This window comes from Copadichromis virginalis, linkage group LG1 (assembly GCF_057382275.1).
Source record: "Copadichromis virginalis isolate Kocher_CV1m ecotype Utaka linkage group LG1, C_Virginalis_male_GT1.1, whole genome shotgun sequence".
Lineage (NCBI taxonomy): Eukaryota > Metazoa > Chordata > Actinopteri > Cichliformes > Cichlidae > Copadichromis > Copadichromis virginalis.
In genome coordinates, this window is record NC_140618.1 from 9278887 (window position 1) to 9303518 (window position 24632).

Here is a 24632-nt window from a genome sequence, read left to right on the forward strand (position 1 = left end):
CAAACAAAAACAATTAAAGAATGTATACATATTACCTATATGCCACGTTAAAAAAAAAAAAAAACCTCATAAAAACAACTTGTGTGTTGCATTTCTCACGTTGTACTCACCATGTAGAAGGAACCTGGACCACCACCTTGGATCCCTCCAGAGTGATCTGGGGAGCATAGGCCTCCTTGTTCTCAATCTGCGCAGTATCGACAACCACCTGACAGGACACAGAAATACCCTTCTGTTAGCCATCTTAACCTTTCCTGCCATTTCTTTCCATTATTGTGATTTATCTTCTGAAAAAAAAAAGGTTTTGCTGGATTGCTGCTAAGTTTTTTTGCCATTTTTTATTTTATTTTCCACGAAGTTTTTTCTTTTCAAACTGTTGCACCATTTCCCTCTGTATATCTGTAGCTCTCTTAACTTCAGTACAGGACTATCATTAAAATCGCGGTAAAAACTGACCCAACGTACACTCGCATCTTCCACCCATCTGCAGTGCAGTGGTCCAGTGCACTAGGTTACAAAAACTGAAATGCAAGACCGTCCAAAGTGCTACAAATATGTGACGTCAAACTTGGCGAGTATAAAGACACCAACTCTACAAAACCCTACAGAATACGGACAGATACAATTACAATTTTACCCAGCTGATTAAAACCCTCCTTTACCACCATCTAACAATATCAGAAATTTCCATTCACAGTTTGTCCCCCCGGAAATATCAGTTCAGACCAATTCTCAGCAAATATTATCTTTGTGCTCATATATTCATATCTGCATTTATAATGGCTTCTAAATTAAATTTAAGGTTAAAATGAAGTTAAAGTAAAGAAGATCTGGGAGAAACACCCTTCAGTCAGTATCAGTGTTGCATATTTTGTCCACCAGAGGTCACTGCATAACTTCCCTGTTGGCGCCATTTGAAAAACCAGGATCAACTTCTTCAAGCGTGCAAATAACTTCATAAGCACTTCCCTATTAGTGCCATGTTTGGAACGCCACGAACACAACAATCAGCTGATCTGGGCAGAATTGGGAGGAAAAAAGTAATCCGCAAGTTCCTGTGACAAGATTGTTTTTGGCGTAAAAACATTTCTCAAGTGCACCGTCATATCATCTTAGCAAGGACTCAGAAATAACTACACATGACAAATGTTTAGTAAATCTATGTATAGTTCAAATGTCTGAGAAAAATAAATATAGTGGCTGATATATTGGAATATAGAACTTTAAAAATCCTGTACTGGTCAGGGTCTACATGTCACCAGCTGCTAGCATCTCCTCCTTTCATGCTCGACCCTTAACTGGTGAAACAAGTTTGCCGTTTCCTCCTTTAGTGAGAACAGTTTTATTGCCTATTTTGCACTTCTTGCATATTCTTGCTTTTTATTGTGCTTATTTGGAGGTTTGAAGTATTTGAAGTAGCTCCCTTTTTACCAAACCATCCTTTGAGGCTTGCATAGAGATTTTGGGGACACGTGACCGCTTACGACGTGACATTAACTTGTTGGCCATTTCTGTACGTGCAAGTGAAAAACCTACTAAACATTATGTAGAGGAGACAAACTCTGGCAACTATGAGTAAACAAACAAGTGTATATACTCTGTCAGATGAAGTAAAACACTTTCATGACAACCCAAAAAGTTGATTCTGTTCATCTGGATGTAGCATTTTTAGTGGGAGAAATGTTTCATCACACATCCAAGTGACGTCTTCAGCCTCAGCTGAATGCAGGTTTCTTTAACCTTAAACATTTGCATAATGACTGAAACTAGCACCACTGACGAACAAATGGGCTGCGAGGTCATTTTCTTGATCATTAATATGCATTTGTCATGACCATTGTCAAAACCCTTAGTTATCCCTTATGTGTCAAGATTATCGGACAGCTGGGATGCATTTTCTCCAAACACCGCATCTCTGTGGGTTTCAAACCCTAAAAAGGCCCAACTTGAGGTACTTGGGCAAGATAAACTCAAATTGTATTCTTGTATCTTTGCGAGACCCTGGTTTCTCTACGATGCATTCATCAGCGTGTGAATATTAGATAGAAAGCACTTAAGCACAGAAAACAAGCACTTGGGTGAATGAGCTATAAAGTACACCGAGTGCTCAGGTAGAGTAGAAAGCGTTATATAAGAACCAGTCGATTCACCATTTACATGTGGCACTTGCTGTCAGACATGCCTGGGCTTGTCGTGTTCTGCCCACTCAGGAAATAAACACATAATGCTGCTACATGACACTTTTATATCAAGTAAAAATGTATACCTGTTCTGTCAGAGATAATATAAATGTGTCACAGTTTAGAAATCAAAAAAAGTTACTCTATATTTTAAGTTTTCTTGCTTCACATATACAGCAACACACACTGACACAGTCTTAAAAAGCAACCGGACATGACTTATGCTCAAAGAAAATGTCAGTCTAATTTAAGACTTTTTTCCAGGCATGGTATGTTGTGGAAAAATAGTTAGAAGTCAAATGCTAGTTACTGGTACCTCTCATTAATTTCCTACTTAGCAGCGAGAGTTCAAGGTGAGAAAGGTGAATGACTTTAATCAGCAAGTCACAACACACAGGTAAGCCTTCCTGTCTGCTGGGAGTCAAATATATTTGCAAGTTCTTTGAAAGTGGCCTTGGCTCCTTGAGACCTGAGTAGCTGGGTCATAAAGAGGGAGTGAAGGTGGGAGGAGTCTATTTCCTGTATTGCAGGAAATTACCCTATTGTTATTAAAAAGGCAGGTGCATCCTTTAAAAAAAAAAAAAAAGGGGGGGGGGGGGCAAACTATGTGAGAACCGCACACAGATGCAGTCAGTTGGTCAGATATGTTGAAACAGACACACACAGAGAAGTAATGCAGCAGAACAGACAAGGTCGTGTTGTTTTAGTGCACTCTGGCAGCCATAAAAAAAGTGAGCAACATTGCCAGGAACACAACAGAAACGGTGCTTCTCACTGTAACTGTCACATGAGCGTAAAGAAAACAGGGAGGAGAAACATTTCTGTGGGAGTCATATTTGGTGCATTGCATGACAATGAGCATGTGAGTAAATGTGTGGAGAAGATACAACGTGTGCGAGGGTGGGTGTCCATGCTTACTCGCTGCAAGATCTATTTTGGGTTTGGTGGTAATAGGCTCAGATAAGGAGCTAATGCAAAGCGCTCATTCATCATATAGGGATTGTTTTACAGTTAGCATGGGGCTGGACGGGAACAAGCTCTCCGTTTTGACACACAAAGCAGGGCAGACCACACAGAGGAAATAAACAGTGAAGCATAAACACACTGGTGTTACTCTGAGGAAAGACTTGCTGATGGCTCTGCCCACGACTCTCCTTTTCAACAGAAGGGTGGGGGAGTTTTGTTTGAATTTCGTCAGACCCGTCCAGACGAGCCTATCCTTCACCCAGATGCTGAAGGAATGCTTCTTCCCTTTTGTCTGTCACTGGTGTTCGTTTACACCTCCTGGCTGCCTCAAAGCAAGCAGACAGATCTGCTCATCTTCAGTACAAGTCGGACAAACAATGGGATGTAAGTAGCCAAACCACCAGATACTCAGATGGAGGATTCAGTGGCAGTGAAGAAGCCTGTTCACACAGGTATTCCACCTACTATCCACTGTTCTGAGGTACCAACTACACAGTGGATGTTAACAAGACCAGTCATCATTTGGCATAGACACATAAAATAACTTAAATAAATTACATTTCTGGTGACTTTCTTAAGCATTTAGAAAAACTGAGAAAAATCTAGAGGAATATTTATAATAATAAAAGTCACTTTATTTTTTTTTTCCATTGATTTTGAAATTCTTACAAACACTACTGAATGGTGCTCTGACCTAACATCTATACTCACCAGACCAGCCTGGGCAAACAGTAGCTGGACAGCTGTCTTGCAAGCTCCTCTCCAACTGGATGGGCAGACCTGGTTTAGGACCTCAGTGACAGGAGAGTCATCTCTGGGTGTCACTCCGTTCTGCCCAAGGGCCTCCTTAATGAGCTGCAGCATCGTGTGCTAAAGAAACAAAACATGGCGGTCCATTACCAAAGCAGCCTATCACAAATATTTGCTGATGTTACAATATAGACACCTGTATTAACCCCCCCCAACAACAACAACTTGAGACTTCAGGAGCCTACATATCTGCTAAGGTTATCACTCAAAACACTGAAAAATGTTTTGATGATGAAACAAAAAAAACAACAGAATGTAGACGAGATGAGGATCATACCGTTTTCAATTTGAGGTTTTCAGCTGCTGACTCATTGAAGGACACTCCTTTGAGAAAATGTGAGCCAATTTGCACGGGGATGGTGGGCAGCTCGCACTGAATGGGCTGCGAGGTGGTCTGCATCCTGCCCGCCTGCTGAGCCTCAGCCTCACTGCAACAACCCTATACGACACACGCATGGATATAAACACACAACAGCCAAAACACTCATTACAGCAAAAAACATGAGATATGTTCGTAATATTCTTTAATCAACTCCTGTGTCAACACTAAAATGATACAAGTACCATAAAAACAAACTTTATGCTACTGGGAAATTAACAGGCATTAAATCATTGCAAGTATAAGGAACAGTGGACAGCCACCAACTCCAGTCCACAGTGACGGGAGAATTAAGCGAACACGCTACAATAGCAGAAGGGAAGGGAACACACACAAGCATGGGGAGAGCATGCCACCTTGACATGGAAAGGTTACAATTTGTGATAGTGAACACACCTGTAAGGCTGCCTCCACAGCTTTGGGGTTGAGATGAAAGCCTGCCTTCAGAGCATACTCACTATGACCGAGGCTCTCTAATGCTGCTTTATAAGCCTGGACAGGGAAGAAGAAAATGATCAGTTACTTTAATATGTTACAGTTTTTATTTCTCCTCTCTGCGGTTTTTTAAAGTAATTATATTATAGTTTTATAATATAAGACTTCATCTAGTTCCATTGTATTATTCCATTAAAATGAAAAGAAAACCTCAAAGACCAAAGTCCATTTGATTCTTAAAACATACCTCAGTATATGTCTAACTCTGGAATAACAGCAACTCATTTCCTAGCCTGATCTATACACTCATACTGCACCTGTAAAGCACTGTCAATCTTCATGTTGAGCTCCTTCAGCTGGTGCTCAGGGATGGTTGTGTTGTTGGAGCAAAAGAGTTGCTGAACCTGGATGCCTGCCAGGCAGCCGTCCCGGCCCCTCTCTCTCAGCCTCGCTGTGGCCTGAGGGTACAGCAGCATACAAAAGAGCTCTGGGTCAATTTACAGCAGGAACATCAATGAAATGTTGCACTGCAACAAAATCTCACCACAAGCAAGAAGTACTTGAGAATAAATGTATAATGCTAATATAATACTGATAGTTTTCTTTCAATGCTGCAAAAACCCTATCTTGTGTAGCTTCTGAAATATGAGCCCTCTGGTGTCTCCCTCTATCCAGGCTGATTCCCTGCAGGGCTAACACTCTGCATGCCCGAGTTTAACAAATCAATCAACCCACTATTCTCCTCTCTGCTTCACTGTATACAACAAATCTTGAAAGGGTCCTTGGAGACTGATAAGCCAGGAGATCAGTTGGGTCCTCTTACAAAACAGCTTCTCCTACATAGAGATAGGCTTTAAAGAACATAGCAATGCAAGTTTACAGACAGGCTACAGCCTAGAAAAGAGGAAATAGGAAATTTGGACTGGAAATCATAAATTGTTGGCATTTTTCAGGAATGTGTAGCAAGCTGTTTTTTTTTCACCTCACACAGACAAACCACACATTTCCAAAGCTTAGATCTGGAAAAGTCCTGGGGCTGTGGCTGCATACCTCAGCTGCACCTTTCCATGAGCGGGAAGCTTCTTCCAGCTCTGTAAGGGGCCCAAGGTCAGAGCTTTGGGAGCGGGCATTGGCACAGCGCTCTTGGGCCTGGGCAAGAGCCTCGGCCAGGCAAGACTGAGCCACGGGCTGGACTTTCTGAAGAGCCTGTGATAGAAACTGGAAATGGACCTGCATCACCGTGAGGAAGCACCGACCTAGTACCTGGGAAAAAGAACACAGAGATTACAGTTACAACATACCTTAAGTCTAAGAGCACTCATTATTTGAATGTGGCTCAGTCAAGATGTTTGAGAAACCAAACAATATGGATGCCCTCAGCATAGAGGTGGAATCCTGTATGTCCACATGCCTCTGGGCTTCGTTATTGTTGATTAAAACAAAACTGCTTGCTGCTTTGTTTGCGCCTATCTAATGAAGCATTCGTCAAGTAATGACTGGTTGCTTTACCAACAAGTTATTTCTCCATCTAATATTTTTTTTTTGCATTTGCCTGCCTGTTCAACCATAAAGTTCCAGGAATTAAGAAGTGTGTCAACTATTTTCTATACACAAAACATCATCATGCTTGACAGGTAAACCTCAAAAGCTGTGATATATGCTTGTTTCGGTAAATTTGGTGCAGGATGTTGCGCAGGCATGATGTGTTTTGGCTCGAGTTGCAGCATATTAAGATAAATGCTTTGAAAAACATGCTAGCGACAACCATTAAACTGTTTATACACACATACAGCAAATGAATACCAGGCAGATTAAAGTCTGGCTACTGCTTTCAACGATTGTATGCCCTATTAATCTCAAACTTATCCAACAAATAAACTTAAGTTCTCTTTCAGAAACACTTTGCTACCTTATTTCCTATTTGTTTTTTTACACAAACTTAAGAATCGTAATGTGAAAGATGGCAAGACCAAATCTCTATAACCAATACATCAACTTCCAAAATACAACATTTTACCAGATTTTAGCAAACCTAAACTTTACGATAAAGTAAACTTTAGTGATAGATAAATAGATAATTATATAAGAACATTATAGCAAGGAGAGAAAAATCCACTATTCCACACATGTGGGAAAAGCATGTGCAAAGTTGACAATAATAACTGACATCATTCCACTACAAAGTGTGTCCAAGCAAGTGCTTGCTGAGTTCAGACAAGCTGTTTGTTGTTCAGTTTGCAAAATAAGAGAAATAGGACACCGTGGGTTCGCTACGGTCACAGGGTTTTCTTTTTCAGATACCTGCTGAAAATATCTCAAGGGATAGGGCTGAGTTCTGAAGTAAGAAATATGCAGTTGCTTTATGATGGCAGACAGGAACAACAACAACGAAGCCATCTTCATTCTTTAACACAATTCACGGACACCAAAACTAAGATGCACAAATGACTGGAGGCATAAAACCGCCATGACTTTGGAGTTTCATTGGTTTTGTAACAACTACAAAATAGGACACGTTGCCAAATAAATTATCATATTTGACATGCTCATGACTTTGGAATTTACTGCCTCATTCAGATTCCATTTAAATATCAAATGACTCAAGAGTGAAACTTTAGAGTAACTAAATATAAAATTCAAATGAAATTGATTTTGTTTAAGTTTACGATAATTACAGCGGGAACTCAAATGTAGTTCTCGCTGTTATGTGTGGGTACACATTTCATTGACAAGCTTCTAGTCTATTTTTCCATTTTTTCATATGAAGTCTTTTTGAAGGCACACTCAATCCTCCATACGAAAGCAGTGCTGGAAAAATTCAAAGACCATGCACTGTGGTATTCCAAGCAGGGCTCATGTTTAACATGCTGGACCTCACAGAAACTGAACAAATTTATATGAGCTCTTCTGACCAGAAATATCCTCTGAATATTCAGGCTTCTTTTCATGTTCTTTTGCAAAGTTTAATTGTGGTTTGTGCAAAAGAGAAAACCTACGAAGAGGCTGTTAAGCAGCATCTTTTGCAGAGTCTGAGCTGGCACAAACTCTGATTTCCACCGATGAACTGTTTGCTGAGGCGAAAACACACTGAAACATGTGCTTTTATATTTAGACTGAAGAATCATCACACCTTACACCATGAGGCTCTGATTAGTACCAGTTTGAATCTTTCTATACCTCCCAATTACTGATGCAACTCAGTTTCAACTTATTTTAATTGGTCTGTATCTTCCTGGCTCATTTTCTATATTAAAAATAAAAAATAAAAATCTGATTGCAAGACTTCAGTTCTTCGGGCACTGACTGGATTCTGGGAATCTCATTTAAAATTATAGATGTCAACATGTTTTCTGAGTCAGTGTGCGCATTGGATAAATAAAGTTCTACCACAGCAAGCCTGAGGTAGAACTATAAAATGAGTTTTCTTATAACAAGCATAACAAGTTAGAGAACCTACCTTTCCCGACAATTTTTTAACTACATTTTTTTTAATTACAGTTCAGAGAAAGTAATGCAACTCACTGAACATTCTGAGCCAGGAAAACCCCTGTAAGTATGAAAGAAACGTTTTTTATATAGTGTGCAACAAGCAATATGAAAGCTCACCAAAAGAAAAAGAAAAGAAAACTACCAAACAAGAAGTTTCTCTGTGACTCAGAGTCAGTATCCTGTCTGAAAGTTGAAAATGTCAGTATATCATGTGGTTTGTTTAATCTGTTCCTCATAATGCAACTAAAATAACAACAAGCTGGTCCTGGACTGAAAAGAAACAAGACAAGTTCAGAGGAAAACTTGTGGCTCTGAGATATTATATGGCACAGCTCTGCTCTAGACTAAAAAACTAATGTCAGTATGCTAAGATGCTTATATCTACAATGACAATGCATCATCACAGTCTTTGCTTAGTTCTAAATGCTGCCACACTAAAGTAAGTTCTCAATTTTGCAAATACACATTTACATATATACGTTCTGAACAACTCATCACAAAGATACATCAATGTGGACCATGAATATCAGGGAGATGGTGTTGTTATATAAATCAGTTGTGATATTTCAATCTGCTGATGGTGCAAAGTGAGAAGTCAGAGGAAAAAATAGAATGAGTTAAATTCGATTAAATTAGAATGTCTGGGGGACTTAAATATTTATAGAAAATTCCAAAGCAATCTACTGACAATCTGTTGGATATTTAACTGAAAAACCTTTATGGTAGTACTGGGAAAATCATTACTGGATCACTGAAATGAGCAACATTTATCCTTTGAGGCCAATAAAAAAAAAAAAAAACTGTACAAAAGTCGACAGTGAACTCCAACTTACCAGCAAAAGGTGGAGAAGCCAACACTTCCGTCGCTACAGTCCTCAAAATGAAATCCATAACTGCAAGTTCATGCCAAAACTCTTAGATTCACTAAACTATGTAGGATAATATGATGCCTATCCCCCTGCCACCTTCAGTTGGAGATCTGATAAATACGGGCTCATTTCCAGGGTACACTACATGAGAAACACCTGTTGTTGCTGTTAAAGCAACTAATCAGAGGTCAATTATTCAATGGAGATATAGTATGTTTGCCAAACAGAAAAATAACATAACAAACACTGATAATGAGGGCCGAGGTAGATATCACCAGCATATCTTAATGAAGATAACAAAATGAGCACATGCTGACAAAAAAAATCAAAAACTACTCTGCTACAAAGGCTGCTATAATCAAGCAAAGAAAGAAAAAAAAATGAGGACATGGCTAAAGCATAAGATAATGGATAACACATGTGATTGGCTGTGCAGTATCCCACACAGTCATGGAAAATATGAGAAATAGTGAGTGCAGCAGAGCCAAGCTCATGCTGGCCTCCCTCAGAACCAAACAAGGCGAATCATGAATCAATCATCAACATTTATACTTCTATTTTCTGAGAACACCTGCACAATCACCACACCAGATCTGGGAGAGTAGAGTTCCTGAAGTCCAGACCTTTTCTGGGTAAAAGGAGAGTGAAGCTATTACAACAACCAGATGCTTACATAGTGGGGTTGCATTGCTGTCTGATCTACAAAAGAAAACAAGCAGCCTACCTCTGTTCATTAATGTCACTGGTCATGCTTTATTTATTTTTTGCTTTCTCCCTTGCTTTTCACTTCTTTTTTTCTGCATCTTCCCCCTTACACAATCATTTCTAAGAAACAGGAAGGTCACAATTATCCTGACCCCTACATTTCTCAGAAGTGGCCTATTAGATATTCTAGTCTTCAAAAACGTAAAACAGCTGTTCTGCGGGACTCTAAAGTCATGTGGATGGAACTTCATCAGCCAAATAAGCAGAACAAAAAAATCCAATATAATCTCATAGTTTGGTTAAAATGGGGTTCATCTTTAAATGGCACAACAATCAGGCTAAGAGAGATATATAAAGTATCGTGCCGAGCACATTTTTTCTTGAGGTGGGTTCAAAGTAAATATTAGCAGATCTGATGCAATCAGGATGATGTCAGCTGTGAAAATTTTAAAAATGGCCATTATGATCTGACAGAAAAAAATACTTCATTTCCAATGCTTTCTCTTAGATTGTCAGATTTGAGCAGAGCGGTCTCCGTTGTGTAAAACGAAAAGGATATTGCAGATTAAGCTTTGTCTAACTGTTACATGGAGCGCCAGCCTCTATCATACACACTTCTTTGGTTGTTATTGTTTGTTTACACTCTTTATAAATTACTATCGCGCATTTTCTGAAGAAACACGCATGTTGTCAAAAACCGCAAGTATAATTGAATAAAACATGAACGTTTCTCTCAGTTGTGAAAAAGCCAAGATTTAATAACTTCATTAATTGCCCAATCTCACATACTGACCGTAATAACAATGGATTTTAACTTGGATGGACTGCCCAAGAATATTTGATAAACATTCAGAAATGTTAAACTGACTCATCTTTTAAATTCATCTGAGAAAGACATCACCCACAACTGATGCCACTTTTATTTTGAAAAGTTTGAAGTGCTACCAAGCTGGCCATCTTGGTGTTGTCTTAAACTGCAGGTAGTGACAGTGGACCTTGCTCTGCTTTGGAGACCTGCTATGACCTAGAGGCCACTCTAACCAGAGCCTATTTTATTATTTATTACAATCTAATATTTGTAGAGACCTTATAAATCATATAGTTTGCTTTTTTTTTTTAAAGTTAGCTCTTTGATGTTTTAAATCCTGTATTGTTTACATCTGTGTATGCCAGCTTATACTTTTCGTCACACCTTATCGGGGACATCAGATTGTCAGTCTGCTTGCTCTCATACAAACAGATAGAGGACCCACCCTTGGTCAAAAACTCCATGGGGTTATTTTAAACCTTTAATCTGTTTTGGTTTGAACTGGAAACAGAAGGACGCCCAGAAATGTTGTTACACCAACATGTGAGCAGCAGGATATGCCATATTTCATTACAAACTAACTGTTGTGCATCTGTTTAGGCTGACTGTAGACTTTTTTTTTTTTTTTTATTAAAATCTCGCTCATGAAAGACTGTATGGTGCATGTTGTCCACGTCCCTAGTTTTAACCGTGTTGAAAGGTTTATCCTCAGAGTGTTATTAACAGTTGAAGACCAAGGTGGTGTTTTTCCCAGTGTTTCCATTGTGCACCAAGTTGAGAGTGCTTATTCAGTCGTCTGACTTAAACAGCCATGAAGGTCTTTCTGACTGCGAGGACTTCACCATCTGCCTCTGGTCTTTGCTCTGCGGTTTAAACTTACAAGCTCAGCAAACAGCCTCCAAACAAACCGTGACAATTTCATGCATATTTGGCAGTAGACTCACTTTGACTGCTCAGAAAGCTCTGCTGTGGTTTGGAAAAAGAAGGTTTGTTTTGTAGACCAGGTCTACAAAACAAACCAGGGGGTGAAAAAAGGCCTGGGGGCAAAAAAAAGAAAGAAATAGGAGAAGAAGATGTGAGCAAGGGAAAGAAGGGGGGGGGCTTCACATACCACAACTCTCCAAAACCAGAAATGCATTTGGTTCTTTTTGAAGACCTCATAATAAATCGAACTGCCAAAAAGTATTCCTCGAGTCATGCAGACAAAGGAAAATCCCCTCAACAGTCACAAACACAACACATTGTACGAGACAGACTGAATTAGCTGCAATTATCATGAGCTGGGTCTAAACAAGTCTAATCTGAGTATAGCGAATTCTTTTCTACCAAAGCACACCATGGCCGATAGTAGTAGAGATATTTTGTTAAAAACAATGCAAAACCGAAACACAAACATGAGCCGCAGATGACTCATCACAAACCCGTGCACGTATGCTGTACACTTCAATCTGATAACTCTGCACTTTTCTAAACACTGTCCTAAAATTAAAAAATATTTACTAAAAAAATATACTGGAGAGTCTTATTGGATTACTTACCTCAAATATTTTTGTTCACATGGGACATTATCCTTCATTTTACAACCATAACATTATTGTGGAGAGTGTTTTCTCTGAGATCAATGTATTTGACACACTGGAAAAAAGGCCATTGTAAAGTAAAATATTAGTACGTTTCTCTCAATATTTTAACAAATGTACCTTTTATGCCTGAGGCTAGACAGCACATGTGAGTGCCAAGCTGTGCGGTCTAAACTTTCACAGACTTGGGCTTCCTCTAATATTCATCTGTGCATATCCAAGACCACAGAGAGTCAGATTTACCGACTGTGGTGCAAAAGTGTTTCCTGTTTTGGGCTCAGCCACATCCACTGAGGTTCTGCAGGCCCTCCAGTGTCTTGGCCGCTGCAATGTAGCAGCTCTCCTACTACATGATAAAGTATTATCATGTAGCATAGATTGAGTAATATCCCCATAATTTTTGCTTTATAGTGTTGTATTTAACTATACAAAGTCATTTGTGGCACACTGCAATGGTATGGAAATTTGACTAGTCTTGGTCTAAGTTCTGCCAATATTTGTGTGTAGTCTATAAAAATATCTTTACACAAACTACAAAAACCCAGACTAGATGTTTAAACACTGCTACTCTTGCTATTCAGCAATAGAAATACTGATTGCTGAGTTACATTAATCATTGATATTTAATTAATACACAACACCTAAGATGCTAAAATGTTACACAGCCACCATCAGGAAGCAGTTCCCCTCATTGTGTTACGGGAAGTTGTAAAAAAATAAAATAAAGTAAGATGAATGACAGCCCCAGGAGCTGGTGCAAATCTGCAGTACTCTGATCTAGAAAATGAACAGTTGGATAAGGTGTGTCGAAACAAGCTGGTGAATAAGCATTGGCGCAATGTGTAACCACATTCTGAATGGGTAGGTGGATGTTAAGCTGCAAATAAAGAAGGCTGTTGGTGTTACCACTGCTAACATTATACACATACTGCAAATTAATCGGACAGTATGTGTGCGCAATGTTACGAATGATGCATGTAACGGAAATGGCACAAATTTCAGTTACATGCATTCAAACTACAATGTTACTGACGAATGTGATCAGCTGTTTCAAATGGCTCTCGTACAGATCCAACATTTTTATGGGAAATCTTAAATTTATCCATTCAACTTTTTGCTTTCTCTAACTTTTAGTCTACTACCAAGTATAAGTGTTTTCTCCCATGAAACAATTTTGTGTGTACTTGGGTCTGAATGTCCTTGCCACAATGATTTTTTACAGGTTGTTCCACGGGCTCACAAATGTGCATTCAATGCAGGTTAAAAGAAGCAGGCATAGTAAACATTAGGAAATATGGGCTTTTTTCTGCTTGGGTGTGGTGCAGAGATTAAGATTCAGTTACTCGATGCTCACAGCACCCTTGAAGACACTATTATGACAACACAATTACAGCAAAATTGAAAACTGGAATTGCGACGATAAATACCTTATTTTCCATAATCAACCGATGATTATTATCCATTACAAACACAAGTACCTGTTTAGTCTTGCCATTTTCTTTTTTATCATTGTGTCCTGAAAGGTGTAATGCAAGTTATTTAACCTGTGTGCAAGAACCTGGCTTGAGTTGAGAGTTTGTCAAACAGAGCCTAGATTTCATACAAAAAGTTGAACAGGTTTTTATAAGAACTATAGGATTTGTATGCTGTTATTTTTTGGATTGACAGTTTAATTAGTCTCCAATAGACTCCATGTATTTCCTCTTTTGTAGAGTCCTCAACTCTCTTGAGCAGAAACACAGTTTTTATTCAAAATATGACAGATGCAGATCAGGATGCCGTTTGATGAATCTTGCTATGACAAATCTGTCACACCACTGTGTGTATACATAGCACCGGACTGTTACAGCAAAAAAATAAAAGACAATGTGGGAGACATACAAAAAGAAGACAGCAAGATAATAATGACATTAGCAGTGAGCCTCTGGATAACAGTCTACAGACCCTTTACTAAACTTACATAAGGAACACCTCTGCTGCAGCCTGCATTAACCATTGTGCACTTCAACAAATTTAGTACTGGTGAAAGATGTCGTGGTGACAAAAACTGTTTTTCTTCTCACATCCGCAGTGTTTTTCACACCTCACCCTCAGATCTTGACACCAGCTTAACATTGGGAATTAGAATGTTATTTGAGCCCGGAAACTCTGATTCATGAAGCCAGCATTCTAACAGAGACCAGCTAAGCATCTTAGCCCCCTCTCCAGAGTGCATGAATATGATAAAGTATGTCATGGCTAACTTTAGTACCCCAGCTTGTGAGCTTAGTTAACAAAATTTAGACATTGATGTTAAAATTTCTTTGTAGCAGTTTTTTACTGAAGTCAAAACAATCTGACGTTGTCTTTGTGAACCATGTGGACTTTAAAAGTTCACATAGAAAGACTGCGTGTGATTTGGAGACTTACCTCAACATCCTGCAGGCTGAAGTCATTCTGGTCTTTAAAGTTGGCGGCTCCAGCGCTCAGCTCCATCAGCATCTTGGCGATCTCAGGCTTTATTGCTGCTGTCAGTCTGCTGGCGGCCTCCATGACGTGTTCCTGCACGTCCTTCAGTTGCATAGCTGCTTTGGAATAGTGAGAGTTCCTGAACACACTGCTGAACAGGTCTGTTAGGAAGGCGCTGGCCCGGCAGAACACGTTGAGAGCATCCAAATATTTTGAGATGCCTTGCTGGATATCGGCAACAGCGGTAGAGGTGCCAGAAGGAGGTGGGTGGCAGCTGCCAGACATGCCTACCCCAGTGCCCATGGGTGAAGAGGCAGAGCAAGAGGAGGCCAGAGAGGCGCTCAGGGTCCGGCTTAGCTCAGGCATCTGGTACTGCTGGTGCTGTTGCACTTTCTGCTTGGACCCGCCGAGCAAAAAGCGACGCTTGTAGTCCATTTTACTTTCCTGCGCACTACAACAATACATAGGTGGTGCAACAGCACCGGAAGCTCCTGTTTGTAGTTTCTTTTTCCTCACAAAGTGTTCTTGTCCTTTTTAGAAAAAAAAAAACAAAACGCCAAATTCAACGGCCCTGAAACTGTTCAAGTTGGGTATAAAGACAGCTCAAGGATTCTACCTCACAGAGGTTCATCTCAGTATGCCTTGTAGAGAGGCAACTTAGAAGTGGGTGAGGCTGAAGGGTGATGAAAAACCGACAAGCTGAGTAAAATACTCACATGCAGCCCTGCTGCAAAATCATCATGCTAGCTTAAAAAACAGCAAAGACACAGGTCCAGATACTCTGTTTTCAGCTTCAAACAAAACGATCATAATAGAGGAGGAAAGTATTACAGCCGAGTTTTAAAGTGCATTAACTTTCCTTCAGAATGGGGGGGGGAATCCTTCATACAGTATGCAGAGTATATACACTTATGTATTTACATATATAAACCTATACCAGCTTCAGCCAGTAAAAGTAGAAAATTATTTTAAAAGCTGAAAGCAAAAATGAATCCGAGGAAAATGACACACTGGTCAACAGCACGGAAGGAAAATGGCAATTTAAAAAGGAAAACAACACACAAGCAAGTAAATGCTGGAATCAGAGGATGTGGCTTCGTCTTTTCTTTTGCAGTGGCTGGCAGAGGAGCAGTGGGAGGCGAAGGGCAGACAGATCCAGTCCGTCTCAAATCCTCTTCACAAAGCAGGACACGGCAGGCAGTGAGCAAGCGGCCAGCTGATAGCTCTGTCTGCCTGTCAGAAGTCTCCAGCAGCTTCCCGGTTTCTCCACGTCTGCTGGCTGAGGTAGATATTACTCACCGCGGAAACAAGTGTGCTTCCAGATCTCGCTGTTCTCTGCAGATGCAGATTAGAGCGACAAAAGCACAAATGTATCTGTAAGGCCTCTAGGTCATTTCCTAAGGGAGGAAAGGGCAGAGACACAGAAGAGTGTTAACATCATGTCAAAGAGGAAGGATGAGCTTAATTTCAACTGCTTTACTGTGACAACCTAAAATAAACTGGCTGCTCTACAAAAATCAAAACATGGCTAATTTCAGCTGACTTCTAAAGTTTTAGGATTAGTACATAGAATGGCGCAGGTATAAACTGTCAAGTAATGTGCCTTCAAACAACAACTAATATTCTAGTATGAAACCTTTACTGGATGGTGACAAGGAAAGCAATAAGAGAAAGCATGTATACTTTACAATACAATAGGCAAGCCACAAAATATCAACTTGCTTTAGTTTTGTTCAGTTGCTGTGACATCCAATCAGTGATATCAAACCACAACCATAAAGTTGTACTACCCATTATGTGTTGTAAACCAGAAGTGACACTCAAAGGCTTTTATTTTAGAAAACTGATTGGGAAGGATGCGATCAGCCACAATTCCCTGAAATTGCTGCTAATATTGTATTACAGTTTGGTAAAGAGCTGTGCTTTAGTTGTACATTTCTAGACGATTACTAATACCATACCTCACTGAGCGTCTGTGCAAAGAATCTCTGGCAGTGTCTGGTTTAGCAGTACACAGCTGCAGACAGAAATTCCTGCATGAAGCCATTGTTGGAAGACACTGCGGGGTCTGTTGAACTACACGTAGTAGGAGTCACAATACTCTCATTCTGTGTGACTTTTCCATCTCCCTTTGGCCTTTTCACTGAATTAGGAATATAATATTTTATATTGTTAACATTAAAGTGGATTTGGCCTCACTTCTCTTCTAGCTTGTGACTGTCAGAAGATTTGCAATTTAGAAGGTCTCAAGACAAACCACAGTTAATAAGATTCCTGACAATAAAACAATACTAAACATAATCTGGAATCATATAAGTTAAATAAATAAACATTTCATGTAAACTGATCCAAAAGAAACATGCCTTAAATCCGCAGGTGTAAAATAACCTTTTTCTCATCTTAGGTCGCAGTGTTTTAGGAAGGAACAAAGAATACATTCCCATTAAACCAGTTCCTTAGCTATGCACTTGCAGAGAGCTTCGTGGCACTAAAGACTAAAACAGACACTCTTTATGACAATAAAGTCAATAGGACACTGAACATGATCCTGACCGACCATTTTCTTCATGAAACGGCTTTCCATATACCAGGCAGAAATCTGACTGTTATCTTGTAACATCACACTGAAAACAATTATGTTTTGGAATGAAACAGGAACGGCAGATAAAAAAAATATATATTATTCCCAGCTAGGTAACACATCCAGGATGCTGTCACTGTAGGTTTAGCAGCTGTGTGGTAGTCCCACATACAGGGTAGCTTCCATTACGCATCTCCGCCAACATTCGCCTGACCTTCAAAACCTCACTTCCTTTCACAAACAGAGGGGACGCCCAGCAAAAATCAGCCCACCCTTATCTGTCCTGGGCCACTGAGTTGAGAGAGAGCCAAGGGAAACTACTGACCTCCTCTTGAAGGGACAAGGGAAATGTGCTTTCAATTTTTTTTAACCCTTACATTACAGTAGTTAGTCTTTCAGTTATTATTTTGAAAATTTGCTACAAGGACACCTTACTTAAAAACAACCACACAAATGTACATCGTAGTCAGGAGGTTTCATCTCCAACACTTGTTCAGCAAGTATTGCATGTTTACAATTGACGAAGATTCAGTGAAATATGTTAACGCCAACCTTTTCCTAAACAAAACTGGGTGATTACTACAAGACAAACCCTGCAGGGATAACTAGGATGACCAGTCTGGAGCTTGGCTGTACATTTAAATTAGTCAGTGCTTATTCAAAGATCTAATACCCCACATCTGTATCAAGAATGTAATGCAATTAACTTTATTATACTATATATTCAATTAACCAATTATTTGTTCAAGCTCTAAAACAGACCAGAAAATATTTGGGTTGCAGGGTTATATAACAAAGAAAAGCAGGAAATCCTTTCATTTTAGAGGCCTGAATTAATGATTATTTGTCATTACTTTATAATTTCTTTCCAAATTTTCAGATCTAGTTGTGGTACAAAAATATCAATTATACTACCACCTACCAAGTTATGCAGAGAAATTCTAGGCATTGTAGATACGCTCTCTTTCAGGAAAACAAACAAACAAAACTTTTCTCTAGGAAGTATTTGATGAAGGAATAGCAAATTTTAATTTTATATGATTGTCTATAATGGTTAAGAGCAGCTAACTAGGGCAACAGTGCAGCAGGCCTCTAAATCCCAGGGATTACTGGCACAGTGAGAACCTGCCAGGTGCCCACAATGCCTGCTAGTTGACATAAGTAATAGGATATAAGCTTCTACAAAGTAAATGTGAAACCTAAGCTCGGCTAGCCCAGAGCTGGCTACTTTTGTTCTCACACATTCACACTATTTTTGGCTAAATGATGGGTGGAAGATTAGTCTTCTTTCAAAACAACTTGATGAATATACTAAACAGGTCAGTGAGGAAACCACATCGAACAAAACTAGCTTGCTAGTCATACAGCATGACGTAAAGGACCAGGACACAGCTGGAAACAATTAAAACTAATTGTGGACAGCAGTTAGACAGCTTTAGGAACGTGGTTTGGAAAAACAAAGGTTGGATATATTTAATCTTCATGAAATTATTCTTTTTTTTCCCTCTTTAGATTTGCTGCCTCAAATAGAGGAAGTCAAGTATCTCAGGGTTCTTGTTTACAAATAGCAGAGAAGTAAAGTAAGAGGTTAACACGTGGATTGGTCTAGCATTTACAGTGCTATAGATGCACCAGTTTGCTTTATTGAAGGCCAATCTGAATGCAAAGCTATTCACTGACTTGTCAATCTGCATTACTTCCCTCACAAACTGTGGGTTATGACTAAAAGAATGAGACTGCAGATTCAAACAGCAGAAATAAATTGTGTCTGTTCCCGCCTCCTGAATCTCCTTAGTGATAGGATGAGGACCTCAGTCATTCGGGAGGGCCTCCTGGAGGCCTCTGAGGTGAGGCATTGCAAACATGTCCAACCCAGGTCAAAATAAAGAAACAGTCTCTTGGCTAGCTTGAGAATGTCTCAGTTATCAACCAGAATAGTTGGACGCCAAGGCTGAGAGAAGTCTGGACATCGTTTCTTAAGCAGTGATTATACCCTGTTGTGGATACGGACCCAGGTAGCTGGAGACAACATGGATGTATTTAAATGAATTAATTTCAGTTGCAGTTCTTTGAAATCCACCTGAAGGGAACACAAGCTGCCAGTGCATTACAACAAAGACATGGATGTAACGTTTTTATTAACAGTGGTAATTAAAAACAAATCTGTCAAACATTCAGAGCAGTACTGTTGGCAATGTTGCCTCACAATAATATTATTTTAGTATAAAGATTGACAGCTATTGTGATGTGACAAGTGAGTCCACATTCTGAAGTCTCCACGCTTCTTGTGGCTGCAGCGATGCTAGGTTGTTGTTTTTTTTAGCTGTAATTTCCTTTATTTGGACAAGCACATGGAGTGGTTATTCATCAGCCAACACTACTTGGCTTGATTAGCTATCTAGTAATTGGTGAGCTAAGTACAAGACACCTATTGGTTTCATCTCCCTGTGTTAAGACACATGCCAATCAAAGCAACTGTTAAGTCAATAATCCAGGTGGAGTTGGATGAGTTTTAAAAAAAAAAATTAATAAGATAATAAGAAAAATCACCCTCATCTAAGTAGTTAAAAATTGGGAAACTATACACCAATAGTAAAAGAATTCTTTGACTTTGATTTTTAATGCTGAGTCTATAGCCCCTTTTCCATTCGCCCCTACTCAGATCGTCTGGTTTTCAATTACAATCGAATACCACCTAATGTGTGTGGTCGTCATTATAGCAATACACCTGAGTGTTCCGTGACATAATTAGCTACAACAAAGGTCGACGTCAAGGTGATGATAAACCTGCTACTGTGGCTTTTCGTCAGACTTATTTTCGTGAAAGAGATGCTCTCATGATTCATCTAGTGACACCACTAACCAGCCAATCAGTCCCACGGAGTCTGCCGTCACATTTCAGTACCTGCTCAGATCACTTTGGAATCATGGCCAAGCAGGTACTATTTTTGTACTATGTACCAGGTACAATAAAGTAATTGAAAACCCTGATAAATATGGCGAACTGCGGCAAGTCGATCCATGTCGGCACTAATGGAAAAGGGGGCTTATGTTGACTGACCCCCTTTTGGAGTCAGCCTAAAGTCTATATGCCACTTCGCACTTCAGCTCTAGATGTTGCCCATGACAGTGTCATAAGATATGCTTAAAGGAAGTGAAACTCTTAAGATTAACAAAAAAGCAGTGATAGTGGGAAAAAAATGAAGAAACAAAATGCTGATTCAAATAAAAAAATTTGTCAATTAACTTCATACTATCGAGATTACCCTACAATCACAATGGTATTAATCTGAGCCTAGTATAAGGAATGTGGTTCTATTATCTTTCACTTTAAAAAAAAAAAAGAAAAAAAAAAGTGAATAGCTTCGTCACACAATCTAGCACAGTTAAAATCATTTAGCCAGCTTAAAATTGGTGACACACTACATTTTTCAGCCAATGTCAGTAAATGCCATCTTATTTGGCAGGCCCATCATTCTATACCAGTGTTCAGTAGTTGTGTTTTTGTTATGTTTTTTTCTTGTTTTGTTTTTTTTAGGGCTGTGAACAACAAAAGTAACAACACATTAAATGAGTGCTGTAAGTCAGACTCAATTCAACCCAAACAACAAAGTGACATTATTAGAGAGTGTTCATGGTCTACATTTCCTTCCTGGCAACAAAACTCTGCAGGCAGAGGATATCCCAAGAGAAGCAGACACGGCATCAATATTAATGAGGCCTATTGGCTTCTTAGGGTAGCTCTGTTGGCTGACAGCCTCCTGTTGCAGGGCACAGTGTGTTAGAGATTGCACCCAAACAAACACGTGTGATAAGAGCGTCCCTCCGGATGCACTGGAGTTCTGCCAGCCCACTTTAGTGTCCTTCCTCCAGCAGGAGCCGCTTAGGGCTAATGTTAGCCCTACTTCCCCACTCGCCGTACATGTCAGCTGCTCAACTTCAACAGGAAGGGGGTTTAGGTTTCCTGGAGCAAGCTCCTTGTCGCCAGTAACAAAAACTTCAAGCCAAGTATGCCACTGGGCATGTAGTAAAGTCATGGTACCTGTCTTTACAACCTGCTGGCCAAACAACTGCTTACAAAGGACTACCTTAAAAATGAGGTAGTATAATAGCAACAAATCCTTGAAATACTGATAATAATTCAGAAATGCCACAACTACTTAAATAATACTGTCTGGGCTACACTTGTATTGTAACAGATATTCATACTGATCAGCTCTACTTGACTATTGGCAGGGGTCTGCATTTTATTTTATTCAAATTTCTCTATAGGTTTTACAACATTAAAACACCCTTGTGTTAATTAATGCAACCTTCAGAGTTCATAACAGCAGTTACTTTTGGATACTCTGCCATATTTGTGTCACTGTTACTTCAAAGCTAGGTGGCTTAATAGCTGTAGATGGGGCAGCTGTTACCCATGTTGACAGCTCCTTATCCATCTGCCACTGGGAGGCAAACACAAGCCCTCTGATGCTCTAGCCACAGGCCCGACATTAGCTCTCTCATGAAGTCTATTTCGGCCTTCATGGGCAAAACAGCTGCCCTGAAAGTCCACACTGCCCCGTTTTTAGACACTCCAAAAGGTTCAGCGCAAAGTAAAAAAATGTCCTCCTCTACATCTGTTGCCAATGAAGCAAAGGAATGCATTTCCCCAAGAACACTCTTAATGTGGGTTCATACGAGTATAGAAAAATGGGCCAGAAAAACTGATATGCTGCAAAACATCTCCACAAAATGTAATGTAAACATGAAAAGTGCATGTTTAAAAAATGATGCACTAATTGAAATGGAAGGCAAAGTTTACACTGTGTGTTTTACTGAAGACATTCCAAAGAGCAGATAAGTCACAGTGAAGTCTGAGAATCGGCAGACAGGTCGAGGAGGTCAGTCCGAATGACAGGACAAGTGCCGTGAGCAACTGTGTGATAGGAGCTGAGCCAGGCTCCTCTTGCCCACAGAGCACAAGGAGAGTATTGTGGCAGCCCTGGTGTCCTCATACCAGCACACAGAAAAAACACACACATGCACACTTGCACATGCAGCTGCATGACTTTGTAAGAGGAAGAGAAAAATAAAGGTCTTGGCTACAATTTAATATTAATATTAATAACAACTTTTTCCCCCCATCAATATAGTCTGTTTCTTCTTCGTCTTCTTCTTTCTTTTTAATCCTGGCCCTGTTTTTTTAGGCATTGCGGGTTTTGATTGTTGTGGTTTTGTTCCCATAACTAATTCTGTTTTGGTCCCGTTTTTGGCTTGAAACTAAAAATAAATTTGATTTTATAATCAGGTATTACAAAAGACTGTTTCTAAACACTTTTCCAGTTCTGCTAAATTGTATTTTTTGGCAGAATTTGCACTTTATAAAGCAGTAGTGAAACCTTTCCTACTGCTTAAGTACCACTGTTATGAGTTTGCTCAGACATATCAGTCAAGAGGCTGATACAGCTGGCTGGATAATATTAGACTAACCTGTAGTGTCCTAACACACACACTGTAAGTAGCTTATGGCTCCAATAAAAATAGTGAACAGGCTGCACTCACAAAGGACACACTCACAGGCCTCATACGTCTGTGTTGCACAGACTTCAACATGTGCTTTTGACTTATATTAATACATTCCATCACCCTAAGAACAAACAAAAAGCATATGTCCCAAATTTATTAAAGTCTAACGGGGAATCAAGATGTCAGCTGACATGCATGCATGAATCTCATTTGATTAAATAAAAGTCCCATCTCATCTGATCTAATCTAAGCTTTTGCACAAAGCCTAAATACCTTTCAACAGTCAACATTAAGCAATCGGAATAAGCTCAAATACCCTCTTCAAATAACTCTGTACAATAGACCATGTTTACTGTGCCTAACCAGTGGGTTTCAATAAGTGAGAGCTGTGATGAAAGGCTCTGACGTCAGTTCCATTCATAAAAGGTTGGTGGCAACCTGTGGGGATGAAAATGCTTTCCTCAGCCTAAACTGAGCAGACTGTATACTGAGATTGCAGGTTGTGTTACATGCCAAGCATGAGAGTTGTATTTATAGCCAAAAAAGATAGAATTTACCTTTCCCGTTTAGCCACAATGACAAAATATATAGAGGTGTCACAGAAGCCGTAAATCTAAATAGGGTAGTAAAAGAAAATCAAGCCAAGTATAGCACTATGCATGTTATCATTAATATAGCTGCACCAATCTAGCTTTTACCACTTCTTATTCGATCCCGAGACCATGGCTTAAGGCATCTTCTTATACCAAGTACTGATCTGACCCCACTGTTAAATAAATAAGCTATATAAATTTATTAAACTGGTACGCATCCCTTTTGTCAACAGCTAATTAGAGCTGGGCGATATGAGATTTTTTCATATCACGATATGTTTTTTTCATTTCAGGCGATAACGATATCTATCACGATATAAGCCAAATAACTATATTTGTAAGATTTAAATGTGCCGTTGCTCACAAGTAAAATGTGAAATAATCAGCAGCTTGTTTTTATTTAAATATTTATTTCCCATAATAAGTTCAACAGGGTAGATGTACTTAAGGAACATGAGACTTTTTCAGATAAATAAAGGCAAATATTGCAAACTACACAAAAGGCAGCCGCTAAAGCGTTTAAGTTTCAAAACAGAACAAACGAAACAGACTACTAAATTGTCAATTCCACTTAGAAACAAAATATTAATTCTAAAAATAAATCTTAGTTTGTTTTACAGAATAACAGACAAAACTGACTAACTTTTGTCAATATCAAATAAACTGAGAACTAAAAGGAAATTCTCAATCTCTCCTTGTTGTATAGCTTAGCTTTTCAAACAGTTTTAACAGTTACTTTAGTCCGACAAAAGCCGAATGACGAATTAGCGCTTCCAGTCAGAGAATGAGGCTACGTCCACGCGTACACGGGTATTTTTGAAAACGGAGATTTTCCGTTTTCGTTTTAAAAAAATAATCCTGTCCACACATAAAGGCAGAAATGAAGGAAAACGCTGCTATGAACATGCCAAAGCAGCAGGTGGCACTAGATTCCTAACCGTGCAGAAATGTTGGCCAATCAGAAGTCTAGAAGCCTCGGTGGGAAAAAGTAAACAAAGCTGCGGCATAGAAGCAGAACCGAGTCGTATGTGTGGACGGACAGTAACTGTGTATATGTAAGCATTTAAACACTGCAGAGAGTAGAATTAACAGTAACAGTATTGTAGAAATTCATTTCACCGAAACAATAACGTGGCGCACAGTGTGACGCATGCACCAGTTTATTGTATTTCCAGACTTGCTTTCGGCACAATTTACAGTGCACGCTACTCTGTTTTTTGTCAGACTTGAAATAGCCGAAATACCTTCACACTACGGAACTTCTATGGCTCTTCCGTT

At 39.4% G+C, this 24632-nt stretch overlaps 1 protein-coding gene across 1 annotated transcript in view; it reads right to left on the bottom strand.

Annotated features, from left to right (window-relative positions):
* Window positions 1–24632, bottom strand: part of garre1 (granule associated Rac and RHOG effector 1) — a 41289-nt gene that overhangs the window by 11229 nt on the left and 5428 nt on the right. Inside the window, exons 2-9 of the mRNA XM_085446413.1 lie at window positions 15732–16066; window positions 14631–15199; window positions 5821–6033; window positions 5088–5228; window positions 4732–4827; window positions 4234–4395; window positions 3858–4016; window positions 111–208 (exon numbers count right to left, since the gene is read on the bottom strand). Coding sequence (XP_085302539.1) covers window positions 111–208; window positions 3858–4016; window positions 4234–4395; window positions 4732–4827; window positions 5088–5228; window positions 5821–6033; window positions 14631–15134 — 1373 coding nt within the window. The 5' untranslated portion in view covers window positions 15135–15199; window positions 15732–16066. The remainder of the gene's footprint in view (window positions 1–110; window positions 209–3857; window positions 4017–4233; window positions 4396–4731; window positions 4828–5087; window positions 5229–5820; window positions 6034–14630; window positions 15200–15731; window positions 16067–24632) is intronic.